We start from the raw sequence: 23679 nt of genomic DNA, 5'->3' as shown, positions 1-23679 counted from the left end.
ACCTCAGCATGCTGAGGGAAAGCAAATATCCCGATCGGGCCCTCTCTGGTTGCCTCGCGGGACGCGCAAGTTCGAGCCTCGGTTGAAGTTGGGCGTGTACTATCTTTTGCATTTTTTTTGTACTTCTTATTTCTTATCTACTTCTAATTTAAAGTACGGTTGATGTGTTGAAGATGATTTCAACTTCATGTAAAAGGTGTCTTTCGTTTTGGTTTTGGCAAATTGGAGTGAGTGGTGATAATTGCGAATGGCTTCATGTTATGATTGTAGCGCTCCCCATTTCCTGAGGCTGAGGACGAGCGACCAATCAAGGTGAAGTTAAGCGACTTCCTCAAGCAGCCCGCTTAGGGTGGATGTAGGGAAAGTATGAATAATTATGGCATTCCTCAAGACTGCAGTGTAGATGTGAGAGCGCCTGAGGAGACAGCCTGGGATGTCAGAAGAGGTCTTCATTTCATCTTCGTGGGATCCGCTGGGTCGGGCCATCGATGCTTATCCTTGATGAGTTTGAGTTCTCGGTTGGAGATCTGCTTTTTCTTCCAAGTGTATTCAGAGCCTTTGCCGCTTTCAAAGTCATGCAGATATCTGCGCTTCGTATGGGTAGGCGCGGTCTTACTCGGCATGAAATTACCATATTGGATCATTGGGCATTTACCTGAACACATCAAAGGCATTCACACTCAGTGGTCCAGGATCAAATACTATACCTCAATTGTGCCTTCTATGTTTCAGATACACACCTAAGATAAGTGAAGATTGAGGCCGAATTCTTCCTGTCCCTAGTCAGAATGAAAGGGGGCGCCTTCAAGTTGATGCAACGACTACTGATTCTACGTCTCGAACTATTCACATTCTCGTAATCTTACACTGAATGCGGAAGATATAATGTGAAGCTCTTAAAACTTCCCTGGTGACATTCTAGAGAACAATCTCTCAAGATTCACTTGAGGACTCTGTCTTCAGAAGCGCACATAACGTCATACCATCGTTGAGGTCAAAATCGCAGTGGGAATTTCAGGACTTAGATACAAGCGTTCCATTCAACTGCAGTACCCTTCTTCAATAAGATATTCATCAATTCCTCGGCAATCAAATGCTGTTTTGGTTCTGTCTAGCAGAACTACTCAATCCCGCTCCGACAAGAGAAGAAAAAACGTGTTGGGTTCCTTGTCCATCACGACTGTCAGGCACAGCAAGCAAATCAAGTCAGTAAGGCTTGAACATCTTCAAGTAGATGAACACCAGCTGCTCTGAGGACGACTGTTCGAAGTTCCGTATATCTGAATCCTCGCATTACTGAGTGAGAGAGCAACGAGCACTGTCCAGGGAAGGATACGCAAGAGGATGGACTGTCCGTCTAGCTCCCATGCAATCCCCACACAGAACCCGAGCAAGATCCCCCCAGCAAGCATTGTGTCCCGATACTTTTCTCGATGGTTCAGATGATATAGGGTCGATGCTCCAGCCCCGTAGGCAACCAACCCGAGGATCAACACTTCGGGCGACGGACGAGAGAGAATATGAATAGCCTGCGCAGGAAGAAAGACGATAGAGGTTAGCCACAGTTTTCGAGCGATCTCTTTAGATTACAGACCTTGAGTCTCATGTTTTCTCCCAAGCTTTCATTCAACATCCGGTACCATTTCCCGTCAGGCGGTTGAGCTTCGACCGCAAAGCCTCCGTCCTCCGGAGGTGCCTTTTCGAGTTCAGGCTGACTTTGACGGAGCATGGCGTACAGGTCTAGGGTGCTCGAGCCCAGTAAGATCAATGTTGCCGCTAGAAGCGTTGTCGTAGGTTTCTTGAAGTCAGAGGTATCCTCACTTATCGAGCCGCTTGAGTGGGATGCGAAATTCGAATTGTTCTTCTCCGAAGGATCCATTTCGAGACCGTTTTTCTCGATATCGGCGCCCAGGGATCCAGACAACGTAGGAGGCCCTCTCCTGCTGCGGAATCCGACGAATCTTCCCACGGTCCGAGAATACCCACCCATGATGAGTAGCTTGATCAGAGATGTTGTCTGCCGCAGGACGAAGATTGTTCTTGGTGTTTCTGCTAAGTTGTAAGCCTGCTTGACGCTCTCTAGAAATGAAGTGCGGCCCAACCCCCTCAGCGAGCCCTGCCAGCGCACATATGGTCTTGAGAACAGCCTGATGATTGGGCCATGGAAAGAGGCAACCAATACACAGCCTCACTTGATAGCGTTACACAAAGTAGGCCTTGGGTTCCCTGGGCTCTTAGCAGACTTCGAGCCCCCTCTCCAACTTCTCCTTTCTCTCCCAACCTTGACCTTTGGGCGAAAATACTCGGCACCATCCTTTCCCTAACCTATCTTCATATCCGTAATCTCTGGAGCCCAATAACGAGAACTTTCCTTTCCAGTTTATACAGACTTTGTTATTTGGATCCGTTCTCGTGATCATGACAGACCTAGAGCGGCAGCAGCTCGGGGAGCCGGTTCCTCCAGATCCGGCTCCTCCAGAAAGGTCAATGTTGTTTCATCCGAGATTCCTGAGGCTTCCAATAAACAGCAGAATCGAGTGCGTTTCTCACTTTCCCTCCAGGAAGCACCAGAGATAGGATCACCACTGACACGAAAATCAATTGTCTCTCTAGAATCTGGCGTCATATCAATATCGGGCGTCGAATCGGTGGACTTCGCCGCAGGCGCTTCCTCACGATACTCCGCAAAGTCGGAGGTACTGCGGGAACAGTCGTATCCGTCTATATTGCGATTGCACACGATGAGCCTATTGCCCCGTTGCTTTACAACTGGTCTGCCTAGCCGTCACCAGGGCTTTCGGTTTCTGTTTACTAACGAGGGTAAACAGCCTTTGGTGCAGTGCTGCACTTGCGGACAGTGTCCTCTTTCTCACATGGCGTCACATGTCCAAGATGCCCAACGCGTATGTGTTAGCCCTCAGCGATTTGCAAAGACAACGAAATTCACAGTCTAAATCCAGCTACTCCATTCTCTTCATTCTATCGTCTTATGCGACTCTGTCCACATTAGTAAAGGGATCGGAGCTAGTCCTCGACAAGATCCTTCCGGTGCTCCCCCTTGTTGCCATCTCAGGCGCGTTCCTCGCCTCGCTCTTCTTAAGCATACATGAAAGCATTACGAGCCCATTAGTTCTGGACGTGGAGCGTGGAGACCGTGCTGCCTGGGACGCGGTTACTTCTTGTCTGGCGTAAGGGGGCTGGGGATTGGGTGGAGATACTAAGTTGGAGTACTGATGTAAGTACTAGGCGAATAGGAATTTTGATCGGGTAAAAGAAGGGTCGCAACAAGGCTGCGATGACAACGGCAACTGGAATCTCCGAGCTGAAGGTTAGCATTGACCAAGTTCAGCCATACCTAGGTATAGCTGGAGTTCAAGGTGCCTGTGGACTTAGCGCCAACAAGGTGAATACATTCGAGTTTTCAAGTTTATTGTGATGTTGCGCTTTTTTGGATGCCTTTGAGGATTGACACCGGCCCAATCAGCAACTTCCATCACCGTCTCTAAACACGCCTTCCATTCCTACCTGAGCCAATATATTCTCGTACTTGTGACTCACAAAGAATTTACTTTCTTCGATAACAAGGTAAGGTAGTTAGAGCTAATATCCCAAAGACAGCAGCTGCCAGGTACCAAGTCCATACTCACAATCTCAGGTCGTTCATCATCTCCACGGCAAATAGTAATAGTCTCTCAAGCTACGGACAAGTCTTCCAAGCAGCGGAAGAAGAGTCTGGACATTCGTGCCCCTTATGGGCGGCCACCCCCCATCATGGCCAAACGAAAACTCCCCCATACGAACGGTTTGAGTAGACGGATAGACCATTGACACCCTACTTACTCTGTACGGCCCACTCAATCAACGCGCTCATACAAACTACAACTGCGGTGTAGTCAAGTGGTTGACAAAACAGAATGCCGGCCAACAAAGAACTGTACTACTTCCTTACGACCTACTTATTATTATTCCTAGCTTTCTTATTCTTCTTTTTCATCACTTTTATCTATATTCCTGCCATTACTTGTGTCTTCTATATTCTCACTGGAGCATGCTCTTGTAAACCAACAGACAGTCCTTAACGGCAGCAGGCAAAGAGCAAGGGTTCATAGAACGGCAAATGATTATGTCACACACTCACGCCTACGATGTAGTCGAAACCTAGCGCCGGTGACAGTCCGCTCACCACCCTCACCTCGGTGAAGGCCCGTCAACTCATCGACCCCAGACCCCAGCAGACCCATTACCTTTTACCTAAAAAAGGAGAGATTCTCGGTACTCAAACCCCGACCATAACCGAGACCCAGAGCCGCCCCATGTCTCCATCAAAAGCACCTCGGGATTCCCACCCGCGAACCAGCGACCCAGCGGCGCAAAAAAAGTTTCGCGAAGGCGAACGACCGACATCCTTCAGCAGACATTCTTGATTCGCCTGTATTGTTCGCTACCGTGTTGTATGCAGGCAGCAAATCCTTTCGATTCCCGAGCCCCCTCGAGCTCGATCTACGACTCTTGAGACCCAGTATTGGGCCCAATTTCCTTCATGTATCCCCGAATCCTCTCACGCGTCCTTAAGACCCCCCAATTACTCCCCAGGATTTCCCCCTTTCTGGGTCCCGTCGTCTCCGGTACCAGCGAGTCGGTGGTGGCCTCGCACATACTCGTCGACCCGAGTCTGAGGGCAAAGCCGAGGACGAAGCCATTGAGATCATGGATGGTCCATAGGCGATGTATACACGGCCGCAGAGGTGAGAGTGACGCTGGTGAGAATGGTATAGTTAGTACGGGTTATTACACGTGCAAAACGGCAGCAGCGCAGCAGCAGCAGCAGCGGGAGCTTCGCGCGAGGCCCAAACCCCTCAATTCTTCCTCCAATCAGCGCCCCACGCCCGCTTCTGACATCATGCCGAGCGCCGGCGCGAAGCTCCAGCTGGGGCCGCCGCTGCTGCAGCACATGTCCGTCCGAAATTTGTCGTCGCAGCGGCGGACACAGACAAAGACCCTGGGAAATAATACCACGGCAGAGGCAGAGGCTAACAACGGCAACGGTGTTCGTGCGGCTGGAATAGACGCAGGAGCTTCACGAGACGAACAGTCTACCAAGAATACCTCGTCTCAGTCCAAGTCTCAGTCTCCCGCCGTTCGTACTACCACCACCACCACCACCACCACCACCGACCAGCCTCCTCGAGGGACGGCATATTTAGCTAGACAGTCAGTCATCATTCACACACAAGAACCACAACCTATACCTGTACACACACACATATCCTTACTCCCAAGTTCCATCGCCTCGTGCTCCATCGCGAAATTCACGATCCCGACTTGTTCCCGTCTCCCCCCGTCCCCGCCCCGCCACCCACGCCGGCTCCTACGGCCCCCTTTGCTCTTGCGCGTGCTTGCAGAAACAAATCCCGTACAACCCCAGGGGCGCCGTCGATTTTGCTCTTCTCTCCGCGTGATACCCCCCGTGGTCCCCCCCCCCGACCCTCCCCGTTCCCCATTGAAGTCCCCAGAGCCCCAGCTTGCTTAGTCTTTAGCTTCTTCTTCTCTTCCTCGGCCCCTCGTTCGTCTCCATTCTCTTTTCCCTCAAGATACCCTTTGCTATTCCTCGCTCTCTCTCTGTGTCTCACTCACACTCCCTCTCTCTTCCTCTTGACTTACCAACAACCTACCACACCAGCAGCACCAGCAACGACAATACAATGGCCGAGACAAGAGAAACCAAACGCCCGCGCGTGGCCGCAGATCCGGCCGAAAACCTCCCAGCCGGCATCACAGAGACCCAAGAAGAGCTCAAAGAACACTGGTTCGTAGGTAGCATAGACCAAGGCACGACCTCGACGCGCTTCCTCATCTTCAACGGCCTCGGGGATCCCGTGGCAAGCCACCAGATCGAGTTCGAGAATCACTACCCGCACTCGGGCTGGCACGAGCACGACCCCCTCGAGCTCCTTTCCTCTGTCGAAGAATGCGTCGAAAAGGCAATGGCCCAGTTCGCTGAACAAGGCTACTCCGCCGCCAATATCCGCGGCGTCGGCATCACCAACCAGCGCGAGACCACCGTTCTCTGGGACGTCCGCACCGGCGAACCCCTCCACCACGCCGTCGTCTGGCCCGACACCCGCACCACCTCCCTCGTCCGCGAACTCCGCGTCCGCCCCGGCGCAGACGCCCTCCAGGACCTCTGCGGTCTGCCCCTGTCTACCTACCCTTCCTCCGTCAAGCTCCGCTGGCTACTCGACAATGTCCCCTCCATCCGCGAAGCCTACGACGCGGGCCACATCGCCTTCGGCACCGTCGACTCCTGGCTCATCTACCGCCTCAATGGCGGCGCAGACAAGGGCGACGATGCGATCCACGTCACCGACTCGACAAACGCCAGCCGCACGATGTTCATGAACCTCCGCACCCTCAAATACGACGATACTCTCCTCTCCTTCTTCGGCATCGACCAGTCCAAGATCCACCTCCCCAAAATCGTCCCTTCCTCCGACCCGACCGCCTTTGGCTCCTTTGCCCGTGGCGTCCTCAAAGGCGTGCCCATCGCAGGCTGTCTGGGCGACCAGTCTTCCGCCCTCGTCGGCCAGTGCGGCTTCTCCCCGGGCCAGGCAAAGAACACCTACGGCACCGGCTGCTTCCTGTTGTACAATGTCGGCGAGGAGCCCGTCATTTCCAAGTCGGGTCTGTTGGCTACCGTTGCGTACGATTTCGGCAAGGGCAGGAAGCCCGTATACGCCCTCGAGGGTAGCATCGCAGTCGCGGGCTCGGGCGTCAAGTTCCTCGTCAAGAACTTGTCTTTTGTCGAGGACTCGTCTCGTATCTCGGAGCTGGCCGAGACTGTACCTGACAACGGCGGCGTTGTCTTCGTGACGGCGTTCAGCGGCCTCTTTGCGCCATACTGGATCGACGACGCAAAGGGAACTCTGTGTAAGTCGTCATCTCTCAATCAACACCACTCACCTTACTAACATGTCCAAAATAGTCGGCATCACAGCCCACACCCAGAAAGGCCACATCGCCCGCGCGACCCTCGAAGCGACATGCTACCAGACGAAAGCCATCCTCGACGCCATGGCCACCGACTCGGGCCACGCCCTCGAGAACCTCGCCGTCGACGGCGGCCTCTCCAACTCGGACCTCTGCATGCAGTCCCAGGCCGACATCAGCGGCATCCGCGTCGACCGCCCCGCCATGCGCGAGACGACGGCCCTCGGCGCCGCCATCGCCGCCGGCCTCGCGCTGGGCGTCTGGGACGAGCTCGAGGACCTCAAGCACGTCAACCAGACGGGGCGCAAGATCTTTACGCCCGCGCTCGACAAGGAGACGAGTCAGAAGATGTTTAAAAAGTGGGAGCAGGCTGTCGAGATGTCGAGGGGTTGGGTGCGTGATAATACGGAGTAGAAAAGTGTAGAGAAGCATCTGGGTTTGAAGATTTTGTTCGGAGTACTTGGGTATACAGAAAAGAAGAAAGAAGCCAATTTTTTGGGATGGTGGTATGATATTGGGGGAAAGTTGTTTTCGTTTAGACAGGATACCTATCAAGTCGGCTTCTTGCCTTGCTTGCCTTTCGCACCCACTCACCCATCCACACGGGGAAGGCGCAAATGTGATCCGTCATCTAAGGTATCCCTCCACCCCTCCTCCCCCCACATCAAATCATGAGATACTCGCATGACATGCGCATGAGCAACACGACAAATTGTCACCATTTTCAAAGCACGTTCGGGGCATCAAATTCAGAGGTATCATCTTTATTCTCATCTGTCTCACAGATGACTCCACAGTTGGGAATCTTCCATGTCCACGGCACATCGAGGGAGATATCCTCCAAACTGGGAAACAGCCCTCGACACCGTTCGTCTGCATTTCGTAACGAAATTGGGGACCATCATCTTTCCCAAACGCAAAAAAGTAAGTAAAACATCGCAAAGCCAAGTGCTTTTCTGTGCTCGCCAAATGATTCCCCCCTGCCGACGCCAGCCAAAAATGTAGTGTTTGGTTTCCGCCCCCGTTTCTTGAAGTTTGAAGACTCATGAGTGGAGTGGTGAATCGTATCGCAACTTAAAATTAGAAAGTCGATAAGAACAGGCGTGCAGACAAGAAGTGTGAAGAGCGCGGACCCTCAGAGTGTTCGTCCAGGCCCGGGTATAGTGTTTTTTCGGTGGTTCGGTTTGATTTTACATGATGATGGCGGGAATGTCGACGTTGGCCTTGATGCTCTTGTGGGGGAGGATGCTGCCGCCGTTGACGTAGATCTCGTCACCAATCGTCACGTCGTCGCCGAGGACAGTGACGTTCTCGAGACGAGCCCACTTGCCAACAGTGCTGTTCCAGCCGACAATGGTGCTCTTAACCCACGCATGATCCTTTACCTTGGAACCGGGCAGCAGGACGCAGCGCTGAAGACGGCAGCCGTCGCCAATGACGACGTTAGGGCCGACCGTCACGTTGGGTCCAATCTTGCAGTGCTTGCCAATCTTGGCAGAGGGATCAATCAGAACGTTGCCGCCGTGGACGTAAGGCTCTGAAGGGGAGGCAAGCTCCTTGGAACCCTGTTTAGTGAGAGAAGTGAGGTACAAGCAGGTGCCGGTAAGGAAGTCCTTGGGCTGACCAACGTCCATCCAGAAGCCGGGGAGATCAAAGCTGTGCAGTTGACCATCCTTGACGATGGCGGGGAAGGTCTCCTTCTCGATCGAGGTGGGGCGAAGCTCAATGCGCTTGAGAACGCTGGTGTTGAGAATGTACATGCCAGCGTTGATACGGTTGCCGACAAACTCGACGGGCTTCTCGACGAAGCGGTCGATCTTGGTGGGGTGATTAGGCTTGTGGACAACGACACCGTACTTGCTAGGCTCCTCGACCTTGGTGACCACAATGGTGCCCTCATCGCCGTGGTTCTTGTGGAACTCGGCCAAGTCCTTGAAGGGGAAGTCGCAGATGACATCCGAGTTCAAGACGAAGAAGGGGGTGTCGTCCTTGGCAAGGATGCTCTCGGCCAGCTTCAAGGGACCAGCGGTATCGAGGGGCTCGGTCTCGACGGAGAAGGTGATGTTCAAGCCAAACCTCTTCTCGTACTATGGATGAAGCAAGTCAGTATTTATTATGATAGCTGTAGAGGGGACGCTCATGGAAAGACCCACCTCAGCCAAGTGCTTCTCCATAACCTCGGGGCGGTAGTTGACGGCGAGGACAACATCGGTGACGCCAGCAGCAGCAAGAGCCTCGATCTGGTGCTCAATCATGGGCTTGTTCGCGAACTCGACCAGGGGCTTGGGGAGGGTGAGGGTCTGCGCATTGGAATAAACAGGTCAGCAAGATATTCTGTCAGGGTGTGAAAGGTGCTGCAGTCGCTGGCAGAGATCTGCTGCTGCTGCTGCTGCTGCTGCTGCTGCTGTATGTTGTGTGCTCAAGCTAGGGAGAGGAATGGACGTACCAGAGGGCGAAGACGAGTGCCGAAGCCGCCGACGAGAATAATGGCTGTTCAAGCAAGTTAGCAAGTCTGCGTCACTGCCGACCACATAATGCGCCTGCCGCCAGCCAGCCTCGAGTATAGCAGATCGCTGGGCAAGGCCGGGACTGGGGCAGGCTGAAGCGCATGTAGCTGTTCGTATGGGGCAAGTGCTTACCCTTCATGTTGATGGTATTGTAGTTGAGGGGTTAGGTGATGGTTCGATATCGTTGAACGACGCAGAGAAAGGAAGACGTGGTAGCTTCCGTGGGTGAGGTGCGTATGTAAACGAGTGTGTGAAGAGTTGAAAGAGGGAAGAGGTTCTCTTGGCCTGGTCGGTGTGACTGGATTTGGCGACAAGGGGAAGCTGCGCTTGTTCGGAGAGGAGGACTGGCGTGTATTTGGTTGAGGTGACCAAAGGGGTAGCTTGCTCAGATCCAGAAATGGAAGATTAGAAGGTTGTTAAAACAGAGAGAGACAGGCGTGCCTTTGCTCCAAAAGGGTATACAATGGAATCCTGCTTGTGGAAAGTAGATCCGAAGATGGGAAAGTGGAAGAAGACCTTTTGGGAGGAGAAAGTTGCAAAAGGCAAGAGGTTGAGCGAGTGCAGTGAAGGAAGCCACGAGGGGAGTTCAGAAAGTTGGGATGGGGAAAAAAGGGAGGTCAGAGGTCCACGGTTGGTCAGTGGTCAGTGGTCACAGATGGGAAGGCAGAAAGAGCAGGAGAGACGCGAAAAGAGGCGCAGGGTGGTGAGGGAAAAGGCACCTTCAAAAATGACACGACATCTGTACCCCCCAAGGTCCCAGTCAATTACAAGTTGTAAGTCACTCAGCACTGCGTTTTCTATGGAATGATACATTAACCGGGCTGCCTGCGATGGCAATCAATTGGGGGCAGCACGGCAAGGAGCACAGGGCACCCAAAGGGGGGAAGAGAAGGGGCCCAGGGGCGGAATGGGGGGTTCGAACGGGTACACTAACGGGCGGGATTAGCACCAACATGCTGGGCTGCAAAGTGTCTGGCATTTTGGTACATTGTTCTAGACTTTTTTATATCCCAATCAGAGCCATTTACCATTCCACGTTTCCTAGATGAGCTAGGTAGGCATAGTTGACACTTGAATCCTGGTGTTCCAATTATAACACGCACACAGAGATGTTCTTGTAGCTGAATGAGGTACCTACTTGAGAGACTTGAAGTTGTTGATAACCAAAGGAAGGTAGGACTGTTCACTGTTCTTTCCTGGTTCATCGAATTTCAGGATACGTAGACCAGAAGACGTACCGTTCCATGGCCAATGCGGAATCCCATCCAATGACCTCCCTCCTCTCCCCGTGCGCAGTACCCCCATGTGATCCCATCGTCCAATCCCATCCCGTCAACAAGAGTGGGGCTCCGAGGCGAGAGGAAGGAAAAAAAAAAAAGAAGAAGTCGCAAAGTCCTGGGAAGGAAAGGACCATGCTGCCATGCAACAACGCTACGCCGCAACGCCCAGCCCAGCCCCAAGCTCAGGCAAGGCCCAGCTGTCAGGGGCTGCCACCCATCACTTTCTCCAGCTTTTCGATTGTCGCTCCCGTCCTACCGAGTACGCTCCTCTACTCTATCTGTACAAAGCATCGATATTCAAACTCAAAAAAAACCACTATCCGCACGAAAGCACGAGCACAGCTTACAAGACTACAGAAACAGACTCGTACAAGCACGAAAACATACCCTCCCGGCGATCCGTGTGTGGGGATAGGTACGGAGTACACTACACAATCACAAGTTCACAACTCGTTCGGCAATGGAAGAGGCACCATACTCGGCCCTCCGAGCCTTTCCAGGTTCTCAATGGCCGCGACAGAGAGAAAAAGTGGAGGTGTAGCTGGACGATGGGGACTTTGAGGACTCGACGTTCCAGTTCGAGATTGCGGCGACTCGTCAGCCCCAATGGCAACATAACTCCTGGCGCATAGCACATTGGCACACAAGCACATCACCTCAACCCGCCAAACACATTCGAGTTTCCGCGAGGCCTCGTCAACCCAGCCTTACCCCCAATTTCCCCTGCCGAGATTGACGAATTTGCCCATGCCTGCCCTCCGCCCTCCCTTGCTTGCCGCTGCCGCCCGCAGTCTTGTCTTCAAACCTCAAGCCAATCGACGGCGCACTGCATCTTTACCATCACATCCTTGGGGGAGAGACGTCAAAACGGTAGACCGTCGTAGACCGTAAGCCGATACTGGACCGCCCGTATGAAGTCCGCATCTGGACGTGCCGCGGGGGCCACTGTCTCTAGAGTCTGGCTGGCTCGAAACCTAGACTGCAAGGGCTCTCCCTACAGATCCGAAGACAGCTGACCGGCGGGCCCGTACTAAACTCGCGACTTTTGCCTCCTCTTGTCCCCCGGATCATGGATGCGCATCTCTGCTCGTCCGTCAGCATCACGGGAACAGATGCTGGGGAACCAGGAAGATCAAGCCTCAGTGAGGAGACAAGAGGATGCTCACGCCCGGGACACGAGCTTTCTTCAGCTGCAGGGCTCGGCCGCTCGTGTTGTGTTTACGAGTCCATGCCGCAATTACGACGAATGCCAGCGTCGCATCCCTTCCCTCGAGCTATCAAGCCTTCAAACTTACATCTCTCCCTTGACATCCTTTTTCCTCTTCGGTTGATGAGCATGTCTCGGCGCATTCGAGAAGTAGCACCTCGCCCACATTGCGCTGCAACAGGCCAACAGCTATCAATGATCATGGCCAAGTCAGGACAGATTTCGCCTTGACGCCTCAGCTGGTGGAGTCGCTCATCCCACCTCATGCTACACGTCGTCCAATGCCGCGGCAGAAATCCCCATCTCGTGACTAGGAAAGCTGGGGTGGAGGAGTAGTAGCAGTAGTAGGGGAAGTCGCCCCTCTGTGCAAAGCCACAATGATTTCCAGGAAAATCGTCAATTGAGCCACCCACCCTTGGGGGCCTTGAGAGGGGGATGCCTTCGTGCCATGGGCCCGGCGGAGAGGATCCTCAAATCGCTCAACATGCGACGTGACGTACGTGTTCACCTCCTCTCCTCTCAAACAACCGCGTCCGGCCCACGATCCATGATTACAAGCCTCTACTACGTACGGAGTAGGGGGCACCGTGGGCAGTCACAGTTCCAGAACGCTTGAGGACGCCGATAAGTGGGGGTCACAGAACCAACGTGACATGCCACCTCAAACTTGAAAGAGAAGAAAATCCACAATCCACATCCCGGGACCGCCCGGCGTCGAATTTCGGCCGTGGCCATTCTTTTGCTATTTGGCTTCTGATGCTGCTGCTCAACATATCAGCCTGCAATTAGTCTTGTAAACCTGTAGGCAGTGGACAGTGACAGGTACGTTCATTTCCATATTTAGTTTCCCTTCCTTTTTTCGGAGCCATGATCTCTCTCACTTGCCCGTTGGAATCCTCCGTCAGTTCTCACCTCTGGAAGGGGTAGCCCGGTCCTCCCCACCCTTCCGTGCTAAGATCCGAATAAACCCCGGCCGAGATCCGCACCACGCCACACGGACTCCCGCTCCGTCCGTCCCATCCTACGGATACACTCCAACTTTCAACGACCAAAGGCAAACAGCACATCATCTGAATCTTGCTGCCAGGCTTTTTCTTTCGTGGCTTTCTGTGCAAAGATGCCATGACTTGTAGTTCCGCTTTGGAGTCATGCGGGATCCGTTTACGCATAAGTAGTTCATGCGTATCAAGGTGGGATAAAACGTCTGTAAGAGACGAAAAAGTGAATGTATGTAACCAGACAAGGCAGCAATGGCAATCTTGAACAGGAAAAGAAAAAACTTGATGTGGATGACATCCTTAAGCTGCTCAAAGATATTCACCTGTTTCTTGCTCAACTGCATCAATCCGATTTGAAGCTACAGGTACTTTCCACAGACGCGCAAGCAATACCAGGTATTGCCACATATCCCGTCTCTTGTTCTCCTCGCCCACTTGAGGTACTTAGTTAGTTCGCAGCTTAGAAAGGGGGGGGGGGAGATACCAGCCCCGCCGCATGTCGAGGCATACTACTTCGATGTTCCCTCCTTGCGAGGGCATGGCACGTAGATATTGTTGGGTCAGGATACGTAAAGGACCTGTACCCTACAACTAATTTTATAGATTGAGGTAGAGTTATAGTCGCCGAATGGCGGGTGCTTACATGGCAAGAAAACCCGCCGCCTGATACCTTGGTACCGTACCTTTGCCGGTCAAACTAGAACCTCCGAGAGAGCACCCACTTCCATTCCCGACTCCTCGACTCCGGTAAAACCTAGCTTCCCACCACCGATCATCACTGTTGAATCCCGTTCCCCCGCCCTACACCCTCCAGGAGACCCGGCAAGCTACCGGGGTCAGATTTCATGAACTCCTCCGTGTCAATGTCAACTTCACGAACCTCTACCCAAGCTTGGGAGACATGACCACCAACTTTCTATACGGCTCTCCCCCCTCCCTTTTCCTCCTCTCCTCTAGCATAGTCACCAAGCATAAAATTCAACAGTCTTTGCAAAAAACAAAAACGAAAAAAAAAGCTTGAAAGCGTTTTGTTTTTATTTCTTTTTGGTCATCTTTGTTCTTGCCATTCATACCATGAAGTCTTTGTCGTTAAAATTTGGTCGTTATCATCATCGTGAGCGTCGCAGAGGCGTCGCATATAAAATAGGAAAAAGGTGTAGGATCATTAGAGATCCATCCTCCTCCTCCTCCACATTCCTTCCTCTCTCGCCTTCTTTGCTCGGCAACCTCGTTGCCTTCAAACGTCCATCGTCATGTCATCTTTGGAGCCCGCTGTGCTTTCATCATATCCATCGTGCCCTCAGCTTGACGAAAAAGCTCTCATCCAGTCTCATCCAGTCTCGTCAGATCCTCCCGAAACGTCGTACGAAATGCGTAACAATCGTAAATGAACCGCCTTAGAAAAGGAAGTAAGATGTAATTCGAGATGCTGAAACTCTCCCAGGCACCATCAACTTCGTCAGTGATGCAGAAGAAAGAAGAAAAAACGTATGCTTCGCTTTTGAGGCAATGCGTAAGGGGGGTTGGCTCTTCTGGCCCTCTTTGAGTCGTCCTCCCACCCAAATGAACCCCCCGATTTTTGTCTCGAAAACAAGAGCAGAGAATAAAAATCAAAATGCCGAGTCCACGTCTCAAGCTCATGTGAGTCTAACCGCCCCATCATCGTCATATGTTCCAATCTGTGTGAGAAATCGTCATTTTCGCGCAAGCAATGAAGGAAGAAAGTGTTTCGAGCTTGTTCGAGGGCGCATCCCGGACAACAAGACCAAAATGCAGAATGCAGAAAGAATCGTCGAGAAGGAAAGATGGTCGGTCGGCCAGAGTCGCCTCCGGTTGTTGATCCGTTCGAATAAATGAAGGACAGCCCCTGACTGGTACTGTACAATCCCAGCCAAGCGCGTGGTCATCAGAAAGTCTTGAAAGTAAAAAAAAAAGTCGAATTCGAAAATAGGCGACGAGAGAAGACAACGAAATTTTGTCCGAAATTCGAATGAGACCGGCCGGAAGAATTATGAAGTGCAGAAATCAGATGTGCCGCGCGGAAACCATGATTCTAGTTCGTTAAGTCGTGAAGAGTCGTTGCAGTTGGAAAATATGCGTCGCTTTTTGCCCGTTTTGTTTTCTCCCCCAACGTTTCTCTTTGACCTTGCGACCTCCCAGATCAGCCGTCTGGAGGTGTCGTCCTCTTTCATAGGCTCATTCAGCTGCGAAGCTGTTCCACCTTGTAGTCATCGTCTCGAATCCCTGCCGCCATGTAAGGCAAGAACCCAGGCTGCCTGCCTATCTTTAGTCGAAAGAGGCCGTAGAGCTGCTGCTCGAATGGTGACCAGATCGACGGTGGCTGTCTCGCGAGCTGTGACTGGACGATGTGTGCCGGCTCTTCTTGGAGCGGCGAGCAGGCTCAGTGGCCGGAAGCCCCTGAACGATGCCATTGCGGGCCAGCATGCCGCCGTTGACGGAGAAGTTACGGCACACCATGAAGGCACGCATGGCGGCGTTTTCCTGGGCCAATGAGTCGGATTGATACGCGAGATCCGTCTGATACTCCCGTCCATTGACTAGAACCAAGCAGGTGTAGCCGCTGTGATCGCGGTAACACTCGTAGGAAGGATCGTTCCATCCTCGTCGCCGGCAAAGACCTAGATTGGATCGGTTAGCCCCAGATCTTCTTTTGCAAGTCATTCAGAGCCAATATCGATGGCGCAGCTGAGGGAGCTCAGCCAACACACTCCTCCCAACGACGTAATGCCATCTGTACTCGAGCCCAATCCACTCCCATAGACTTTTCACCCCTTGCGAACCCTGCATACCGTTCCTGAAGAGAGCCGCAGCGAGAAGCTGACGTCGATCTCCGGACGTAGTGCCACGTCCCGACTCGTCGAGAGTCACCAGGAACCGGGAGACGCATGTCATTCCCGCCGTTGACAGACTGCAGGGGTAGGGCACACGATCTGACCCAGTTCCCCAGGTCATCATGGGCAGCCCCACTTATACGGACAATGGCGATGACGAGGTTCAGGGAAGCATTGGGCTCCAACAATCCATCTACAAAACTCAATTGATGACTTACTCTCGAGGTACTGCATGTAGAAGCCTCCCATATTGGCAGTTATTCTCAATGGGTCGATTAAGAGAAGCGGTGGTGGTTCGGAGATGCAGGTCCAGATCCAGGCGGGGAGACGGGAAAGACCGTAGCAGGGGAGAGAAGTTGTCTCAGAGCAAGAAGGAAGAAAAAGTGAAGCAAAGCGACGAGGGTTGATTCCTATCCAGGCAAGGGGACCAAAGATGCGGACGCCGTGAGATGCAATCGAGCCCAACGGTGAGGCGAGCAGAGAGATCTGTGGTCGGGAGGATGTGATGGGATGAGAAGGGCTGGGCTGGGCTGAGCTGGCACGCACTCTACGCACCACGCGCCAAAGCAATGCTGGGAGGGTCGTATGTAAGGCGTAGGGCAGAAATCCGGGGCGTGGTCGAAGGTAGGCAAGTATGTAAGGTATGAGTTGTTCAACGAGATGTAAGGTAGGAGAAAGTGAGCTGGAATCGGTCAAGTTTCTCGATGTTTTCGTGGTTCCCAGGTTGGAGAAGTAAAAGCCTGAAGAGGTATGGGGGGACAAGATGAAGAAAGTCGGTGGAAGGGGTGTTGATGTGTTGTTACTTGTGAGTGTGTGGGTGAGTTGTGTTGTGCGTGTGTGCGTGTACGGAGTATTGAAGGTGGTGTGTGTGGGTGGGTGGTGTTGTAAGTAAAGCTACGTATCCAGGGCTTCCGTCTCTCGGGTTGCAGGAAAGCATCTGAGCCATGAACGGAGAGACATGTGTCTGCTTTATTGCAGAAAGAAAAAAAAAGAGGTGCCTTTCTCTTTTTTCTCTCTCTTGTGCTTCTGGGCTTGTCAACGGAACTAGTGCGGGGGCAAGGGGGGAGGGGTGGAGGGAGTGGTGGTCAAGCAACAACAAGTTCAAGTCCAAGTCCAGGTTCAGGTCCAGCATCAACTTGGTAAAGGTACATGGACATAATATCGACACTATCCGTAGCAGTACGTGGTATTGGGGAGTTTCGGCGGCAACGGCAGCGGCAGGAAAAGGAAATGAGGGATCAGGCGAGAAAGAGGGGGATGGAATTGTGTACCTCACTACCTTGGCTTGGAGGAGGAGGAAGAAGAAGAAGAGGAGAAGACAGACGAACGAGGAAAAGGTCAACAAGCAAGCGACAGACAGGGCGTTTCTGTCCGTCTGTTCGATCTGTCTGCTGCGTCTCTGTAGTCTGGGCAGGGACGTGAACATGGAAAGCCAGACGCCGAACCGACAGGGGGGGAGAGCAGGAGAGAAAAAAACGGGCACTGCGGAAAGAAGTGCACAATGACAATGGGGGCGCTTCTCTCAATGTCCCCTTCTTTTTTTCCTCTCTCTGAATTCTTTTGGGTTCGAGATGCAAGCGGCGATGCGGCTCTCGAAAGAGTGTGACCCATGCTTTGCTGCGTTGGCTCGTCTCGTTGCCAGTTGATAAAAACCGCTGGAGACTAGACAACTCCACAACGACACACTGAAGAGGGGGGAGGGGGGTACCAGCATCATCGCTGGGCAAGGGCCCCAGGGCCAGGGATGGGCGGACGAAGATCTGTCTCTCTGCTGCTGAGACTTGAGAGAAAGGTCCCCTGCTCGTCTGTTAGCCTCTCTCGCCCTCTCCAGTCTTGCTGGCCCGGTCCCCTGGCCGCTCATCTTGAGACCCGGTCGTTCGTTGGAGTATCCGGCCTGTAGCAGATGAGTATCGAGGCCTGGACTGGAGAATCGACGAGGTATCTCGATAACGTTGCCCCGTACGGGACTTGACCGCAAGGTCCGACGTGCTTCAGTCTTCAGATGCTTGGGAGCCACAGAGCTTGTCGCTGCTCGTGGCGCTTGACGGTCCCATTCAAGCTTCTGCTTTTAGGGCACTTCGACTTTTCGAAATGCAATCTGTGCTGCCGCCGGTGGTGCCGCCGAGCATCGACCGACTTACACTTTATTCTAGTTTGGGCCCAGCTTGTGGTTTGCCCACGACATCATCGTCACAAGCAAAGGCGCGCGCCTCTGGTACATGCGTACATGGTCAAAACTTTGGACGAAGTCTCTCCGACCATGTGGTCCGCCGGGTCGCATAGTGGGTTGCCTTAGCTTCTCTGGGGCTACAGCAGAAATGTCGAGGGCGAATTGTGAGACGAAAAGAATGAGAGAAAAAAAAAAAAAAAGAGGAAAAGACTGACGAGGGCTGCAAATCTGCAAAGCCGGTGGCGAAATGGAACCATACGGACATGTAGGACCCCAATCTGGCGAGGCGAGCTGGTTCTCCTCCGGCAGCGCACAAGAGGTCTGGTACGTTGCTTTTACTTGATCGAAGAAATCTACCAAGTAACTCTCGTCGAAGATTTTACTTGACATGCGGGATACACTGGTCCCGAGTCCGGGCTTCCATGGCCTTTGATTGAATTGTTTCGGGCTGGCGGCGAGTCAAAACGCCAGAGCATGCTTATTTGCTTTTCTGGCTCCTCCGAAGGGATGTGCCCAGTAGTGTATAGAAATGCCCCATCCAGTGACCGTGGAGAGGAGAGAAAGAGACAAAGGATGACCGATGCGAATTCGATGCCCTAAATTATTCGTGTTAGCGGCTACTACTGCACCTGTAATCAACTATCGAGTAAAGGGCCGGCTGGCACTTGTGGACGATTCCTCAGCAACCTGTCAGACCGTACCTTAGACGTGCGGTCTTTGTCGGCTCCATGGTACTGTTGCTGTCATTGTCACCGTCCCGGTCGCTGGTGTTGTCCAATGTTTTCCACCGCTCATTGTTGGTTGTTTTGTCACTGGCCGAGCGCCAATTTGTTGTTGAGATATGCCATCCATCGTCATGTATGTACGTATGAGGCCATGTACATTGCTTGCTACTTTAGGCTTGCGTGCATGTACGGATATTGACTGCGGTCAACGACCGTCTCTGCGGGGGCAGCACGACGCATGCGGTGGGTTCGGACTCGGAGTTGAGCAGAAGGACCCCCCAAACCAAACGTCGAGATCGAATCCACCATACCATCCATGATCCATCCTGCTGCTGCTGCTGCTGCTTGCTGCTCGCTTGTGTTGCGGGACCCGAGGTTGGGGATTGGAACGATGAAGAAGAGGAGGCATCCGTACGCTGTAAAGCGTCTCCGGCAACTTGGAAGGTGACATTGTGATACCAAGAGAGAAGGACGATGAACCTAGAAGTCGAAGAATTGGCGGCCAGCCCCAAGTTCGTCTGTGCCATGTCAGGCAAGGCCTGGCCGTGCGCTTCGATGCTAGCTGGGACAGGGTGAGGACAACACCAGGCGCCGGGGCCCACGTTTGGGATCATCGGTGGCTCCCAATGATGTGCAGCGATGGCGGGCGATTCGCACGGCATCGCCAAAGTCAAAACCGCCTGTCGGCCAGAGTCGTCTCGTAGGCTAGCATTTGTATCCAGTCAGAGACGGCCAAAATCGAAATCCTTCTCCAAGTGCTCAGCGAATCACCGGCATGGAAAATGGAGAAAACCCCCCGGAGCACCAATGTAGCTATACTCCGGTACAGATACAGACTGGGCTCGTTGCGGTGACGGATCAGGGTACCCCTCTAGAGCGGCAAATCAGCGCTTGCTGGGCTACCGGCCGTTCGTTGGCTCAGAGTGCGAGCCAGGGTGCCGACTAAAATAGAGATCCCGGGAGAGATGGGCGACGAAGAATAGACAAGAGCGAGCGAGCGGCAGTCGGCGGCGAGACGCTGGATCTCTCAAGTTGTTCATGGTGCGGCGGCGGCTGCAACTCCCAGGGTTCTGCCATTACTGATTTTCCAATTCCCATGGATGATGGGGGTCGACGGCCGCTCGCCAGGGAATAAGGTGAAGTTGGTGGCACCTAGTGACCGAACGGCGGGCCTCCGTTCGAGGTTCAAGGGGCCCCCGGCAGGCGGCATCGTCCCCCGCGGACAGGATTGCAAGGTCGGTGAAGAGGTCATCTCTCAAGTCTTGTCACCGTGAGCTAAGAGGGTAGCAGACGACGTGCATGAACACTCTCCGCGCCGAGAGATGGCTTTGAGGGTGGGTTCGACGGGGGCGGCGAGATCCATCAACATGGAATAGCTTCCCCCTCTCTGGCTTTGAGAACCTGAGCCAATGTTACTTTCTCACGACGAAGTGGGATGAGCAGCATGGGATCGATAGGGAGGGGGTGCGCTGTAATCGGCTCCGCGGGCAAATTATATCTCGCCTCTCCATATGCAAGAAGCATGTCCCTCTGTCCACTTCCCCTCTCTCTGGGTATATTGCGAGAGTTACAGTTTTCGCCGCAGACTACCTAGGTCGAAAAAGGACCCTCTCTCCTGCTGTAAGGTGAGGCAAAAGTTTAATGACTAAAGCGATGATTGCGGCCAGTGTGGAGGGGCAGAAGACGATGAGGAGGGGGAGTTAAAAAAAAATAAAGTCACGCGAATGCAGACCGTTAGATGGCTGAAAACGGACAACGACGGCGACACCACTGAGAGGGGTGTGAGGACGGTGAGTAGGTATGTATGCATTGGAAAAGGCCCTGAATGCGTGGTGAGGTCAGGTAAGGTCAGGTACCTCAAATTGAGGCTGTCGGAGGGTTCGAAGAAGACGTTGGAACGGTTGATTCTGTGTATTCTGTGTCGTGCTGTTGTTCCGTAATTGATGGCCGGATGGTGGGCGTGGGGTAACGGGACGAACGTGACCTCGGTCATTGTCGAGTATCCGCCGTGCGAGGTGAGCGGTAATTACAAGCTTGTTGTAGCCGTCGTCGATGTCGATGTCCCCATCGTCTCCAGTTCGTATGTTGTTAAATGTCGGAGGAGGAGGACGTCGTGGTGGAGGAGACGAGGAGACGAAAGTACATAGGTACTTGCACAATCACGTAACTTCAGTACGTATCTTGTGTATTCGCAGTGGGAAAGAGCGAGGCAGTAAGGTACCTGAGAGAACATCGGTAGGTACTCCGTACCGCGGGCATGACATGACGGGTACGGATACCTTGGACGTGGGTTGGTGATGTGGGTGCCGGTGCATCAGTACGGATCCATGGAGACCTTTGGCAGCAGCAGCAATAACATGTAGCAGCAGCAAGCAGCCAGACAACAAGTGAAGGACAAGCAGCAGCAGGCAGGCAGGCAGGCAGGCAGACGCAGCGCAACGGCTGGCTGGTGCAAGCGGGCGCGCGCGAAAACGCACAAGTTGCAACTAGGCCGGGCCAAAGCAAGCGCAGGCCCTCGGGACGCAGACCACACCATGCAATGATGAGCTGGCAGTGCCGCTCGACGGTGTTGCTTTGATGAACCCGGAAGGTAATCCAAGGGAAATCAGGAAACCAAGCCCGGCGAGACCTCGATCCAAAAAAGGCAGGGTGCTCTCTCTCTTGACATGCATTGGCTTTTTTTTTTCTTCTGCTTTCCACACCCCTCGCCCATATTTGCCCTCTCTCTCTCTCTCTCTCTCTCTCATCTCTCTCTCTCATCTCTCTTCGTGTGTATGCGTGTGCGCGTATGTGTGTGTGCGCCTCTCAGTAACCCACCCTGATATCTCAGGTGTTTGTGCCTCTACCTCGAGTCTTGTAAGCCAATTGCCAAATACATCCTTCGTAAAGGCTGGAAAATAGAAGTGAGAGGTAGGTACTGTGGTACCTGGCCGTTCGCAACCGCGATCTGTAAATGCAGGTGAGAAAAGCAGAGTCAGATAGGGTCATGCGCGCAGAGGTCGAGCAACGGCAAGATTGCCGCGGGGGCCGACTCTTTTCTTGTTATTGATGACTTGTCGTAACTTTTAGCTTGTAGCTTGTTAATTCTGCTTGGTTCTCCACGGAGCATGGGGAGCCGTCAAGATGAAGAGGAGCAAAGTGAAAGAGGAGGTTGGCGGCGTGCAGCTTGCAGCTTGCCGCAAGGGGTCGTGTCAGTCAGCGAATCGCCCGTGGCTTCCTTCCCGAATCAATCTGGAAGCACCATGGAAGGCGCCAACGATGTCATTCACTCACTCCTCTCACCAATGACTTTACATTCACTCGCTCGTTCGCTCATTCTCACTCACTCGCCATGTCACTCATCTCATTCACCTCATCTACATAGCAAAGCCACTCACAACCGTCGCTCGATGGTGGCAGGCATCTCACCATCTCACCTTTCTCAACCTGAGCAGCTGATGTCCGCCCAGCGCCGATTGCCTTAACTTCATGGTCTTTCCCTGAGAAAGTCTCACCAAGCTACTGCAGAGTAGAGCAAAAAGGGTGCTGCTAACTGGTACTGCCACCAAAGAAAAAGCCAAACGTTTCTTGCTCGACCTGACAGAGCTAGCTGTTAGTCTCTTAGCGCTCGCCGTAGACGCCGTCCCCAAATGTGATTCGCCAATTGACCTCTTTCTGGAACCCTGTCATCTGGATCAATCCCAGCTTTTCCCTCTCTCGCACAGTCTCACTTCTCTCACTCTCCACACTTTGTCCCACTCCAGCGGCTGGCTCTCACGAAGCGGGGACGATGGGGGGCGTCCGCATGTCTGTTGGCGTGACCTGACTTTTTTTGATAGACGGTAGGCCCTACTCAAAAGGCCGATGGGACTCTTTTCGTCTCATGTATTTTGGCCATGACACATTACTTTGGCCGGCATCGAATGAGAGATGGGACAAATGAAGGTACTATGTATGTATGCCTCCTAGGAGTACTGTCTATACCCGCCTGCCTCACCAAAATCATCTGATTTGAACTCTTCGCTAGCCAAGCGAGTGGGCATCGGGAGACCCCCAGTCGACCAAGATTCCGTGTTCCAACGACGGACCCTTTTAGTGTAGACTCTGTATTCGTAGAGATACTAAAGTGGAGATATCCTCTCTACGTCCGGAACTCTTTCCGAGACAGATCTCTCTGGAGCTCTTATTGTTATTATTATTCAAGTCCCTCTCCAGCCCTGCCTTGGCCTAAGAAACGACTCCACCGAGCTTCATCGTCTGTCTTACAATAAAATCCCCGGTTTAACGCGGCTAAACAGAAACCGTAGAAGTGATACGATGACTGTGCCGAGGTGTCTCTCACCGTCAATCTCTACGGTCTCTTATCTCTCCAGACACATTTTGTAGTACAGAAGAGGCCCGCTGTGAAACGAACGAAACCAGTGTGTTCCCCCAAGGCCAGCATCCACAGGCCGGGGCTTTTTGTGAACCATGGCCTGCGGGATCCGGTGGCTCGGGAATACAAGTCTGTGATTACGCTGGCGTCCCTCTTGTGTATCATGTACTGTAATCTGTATTTGTACCCCGTCTTGGAGCTGACCCGGTAGGGTAGCTCTTTCGATGAGGGGTGTGAGGGGCACCAAAAAAAAGAGAGACATCATGGACCCCTCCGTCTCGCCCTCTCTCTCCGGCTCCCTCTCTGCCACATCCCATCCCGGCCCCCCCATTTCGAAGAAGACAACACACCTGGCCTTCTTTCAACGTCATTTGCATTCAGAGGTGGGTTGCCATTGGACAGAGCCACCTCCGATCTGAACGGAAGATAGAGGAGGGTTCGTCAGTGTAATTGAAGGTTCACCGGACCTTTGACACTGGGGGGATGAGGCCGGCCGGCCGCTGACCTCTCTTGAAAACCTGAGGTCGCACCACATTATGTTACCACCCAGACCAGACCGCCGTTCTATCATTTCCCGCGTGCTGAAGGAAGGGCCCATT

The 23679-nt window shown here is 53.1% G+C and overlaps 4 protein-coding genes across 4 annotated transcripts; 1 reads left to right on the top strand and 3 right to left on the bottom strand.

The window, feature by feature from the left end:
* Positions 1-761: 761 nt before the first annotated feature.
* BDZ83DRAFT_608738 (uncharacterized protein) lies at positions 762-2079 on the bottom strand. The gene is made up of 2 exons (XM_060507491.1): positions 1595-2079; positions 762-1529 (listed from the first exon to the last, which is right to left on the bottom strand). The coding sequence occupies exons 1-2, from the start codon at positions 1988-1990 to the stop codon at positions 1227-1229; spliced, it is 699 nt and encodes a 232-aa protein (XP_060368697.1). The 5' UTR covers positions 1991-2079; the 3' UTR covers positions 762-1226.
* Positions 2080-5702: 3623 nt separating this feature from the next.
* On the top strand, positions 5703-7401 carry BDZ83DRAFT_749043 (glycerol kinase; the record flags this gene model as incomplete). The annotated part of the gene is made up of 2 exons (XM_060513712.1): positions 5703-6927; positions 6983-7401. The coding sequence occupies 2 exons, from the start codon at positions 5703-5705 to the stop codon at positions 7399-7401; spliced, it is 1644 nt and encodes a 547-aa protein (XP_060368696.1).
* A 647-nt stretch (positions 7402-8048) lies between these two features.
* BDZ83DRAFT_116046 (nucleotidyl transferase) lies at positions 8049-9672 on the bottom strand. Its single transcript, XM_060501124.1, has 3 exons — positions 9434-9672; positions 9141-9287; positions 8049-9074 (listed from the first exon to the last, which is right to left on the bottom strand). The coding sequence occupies exons 2-3, from the start codon at positions 9240-9242 to the stop codon at positions 8178-8180; spliced, it is 999 nt and encodes a 332-aa protein (XP_060368695.1). The 5' UTR covers positions 9243-9287; positions 9434-9672; the 3' UTR covers positions 8049-8177.
* Positions 9673-15265: 5593 nt separating this feature from the next.
* On the bottom strand, positions 15266-16080 carry BDZ83DRAFT_570053 (uncharacterized protein; the record flags this gene model as incomplete). The annotated part of the gene is made up of 2 exons (XM_060504261.1): positions 15266-15618; positions 16050-16080. 2 exons carry the CDS (start codon positions 16078-16080, stop codon positions 15266-15268), a joined length of 384 nt encoding a protein of 127 aa, XP_060368694.1.
* Positions 16081-23679: the final 7599 nt, after the last annotated feature.

This window comes from Colletotrichum acutatum (genome assembly GCF_030867785.1).
Source record: "Colletotrichum acutatum strain CBS 112980 chromosome Unknown BDZ83scaffold_16, whole genome shotgun sequence".
NCBI classification, from domain to species: Eukaryota; Fungi; Ascomycota; class Sordariomycetes; order Glomerellales; family Glomerellaceae; genus Colletotrichum; species Colletotrichum acutatum.
The sequence above is the reverse complement of the archived record's forward strand: the minus strand, read 5'-3'. Positions and strand labels throughout refer to the sequence as shown.

Coding starts and splice junctions, on each gene's coding strand:
- BDZ83DRAFT_608738 (XM_060507491.1), bottom strand. CDS start 1,990: ATGGGTGGGTATTCTCGGACCGTGGGAAGATTCGTCGGATTCCGCAGC. Junction 1,530..1,594: donor GAGAAAACATGAGACTCAAG/GTCTGTAATCTA, acceptor CTTCCTGCGCAG/GCTATTCATATTCTCTCTCG.
- BDZ83DRAFT_116046 (XM_060501124.1), bottom strand. CDS start 9,242: ATGATTGAGCACCAGATCGAGGCTCTTGCTGCTGCTGGCGTCACCGAT. Junction 9,075..9,140: donor TGGAGAAGCACTTGGCTGAG/GTGGGTCTTTCC, acceptor CTTCATCCATAG/TACGAGAAGAGGTTTGGCTT.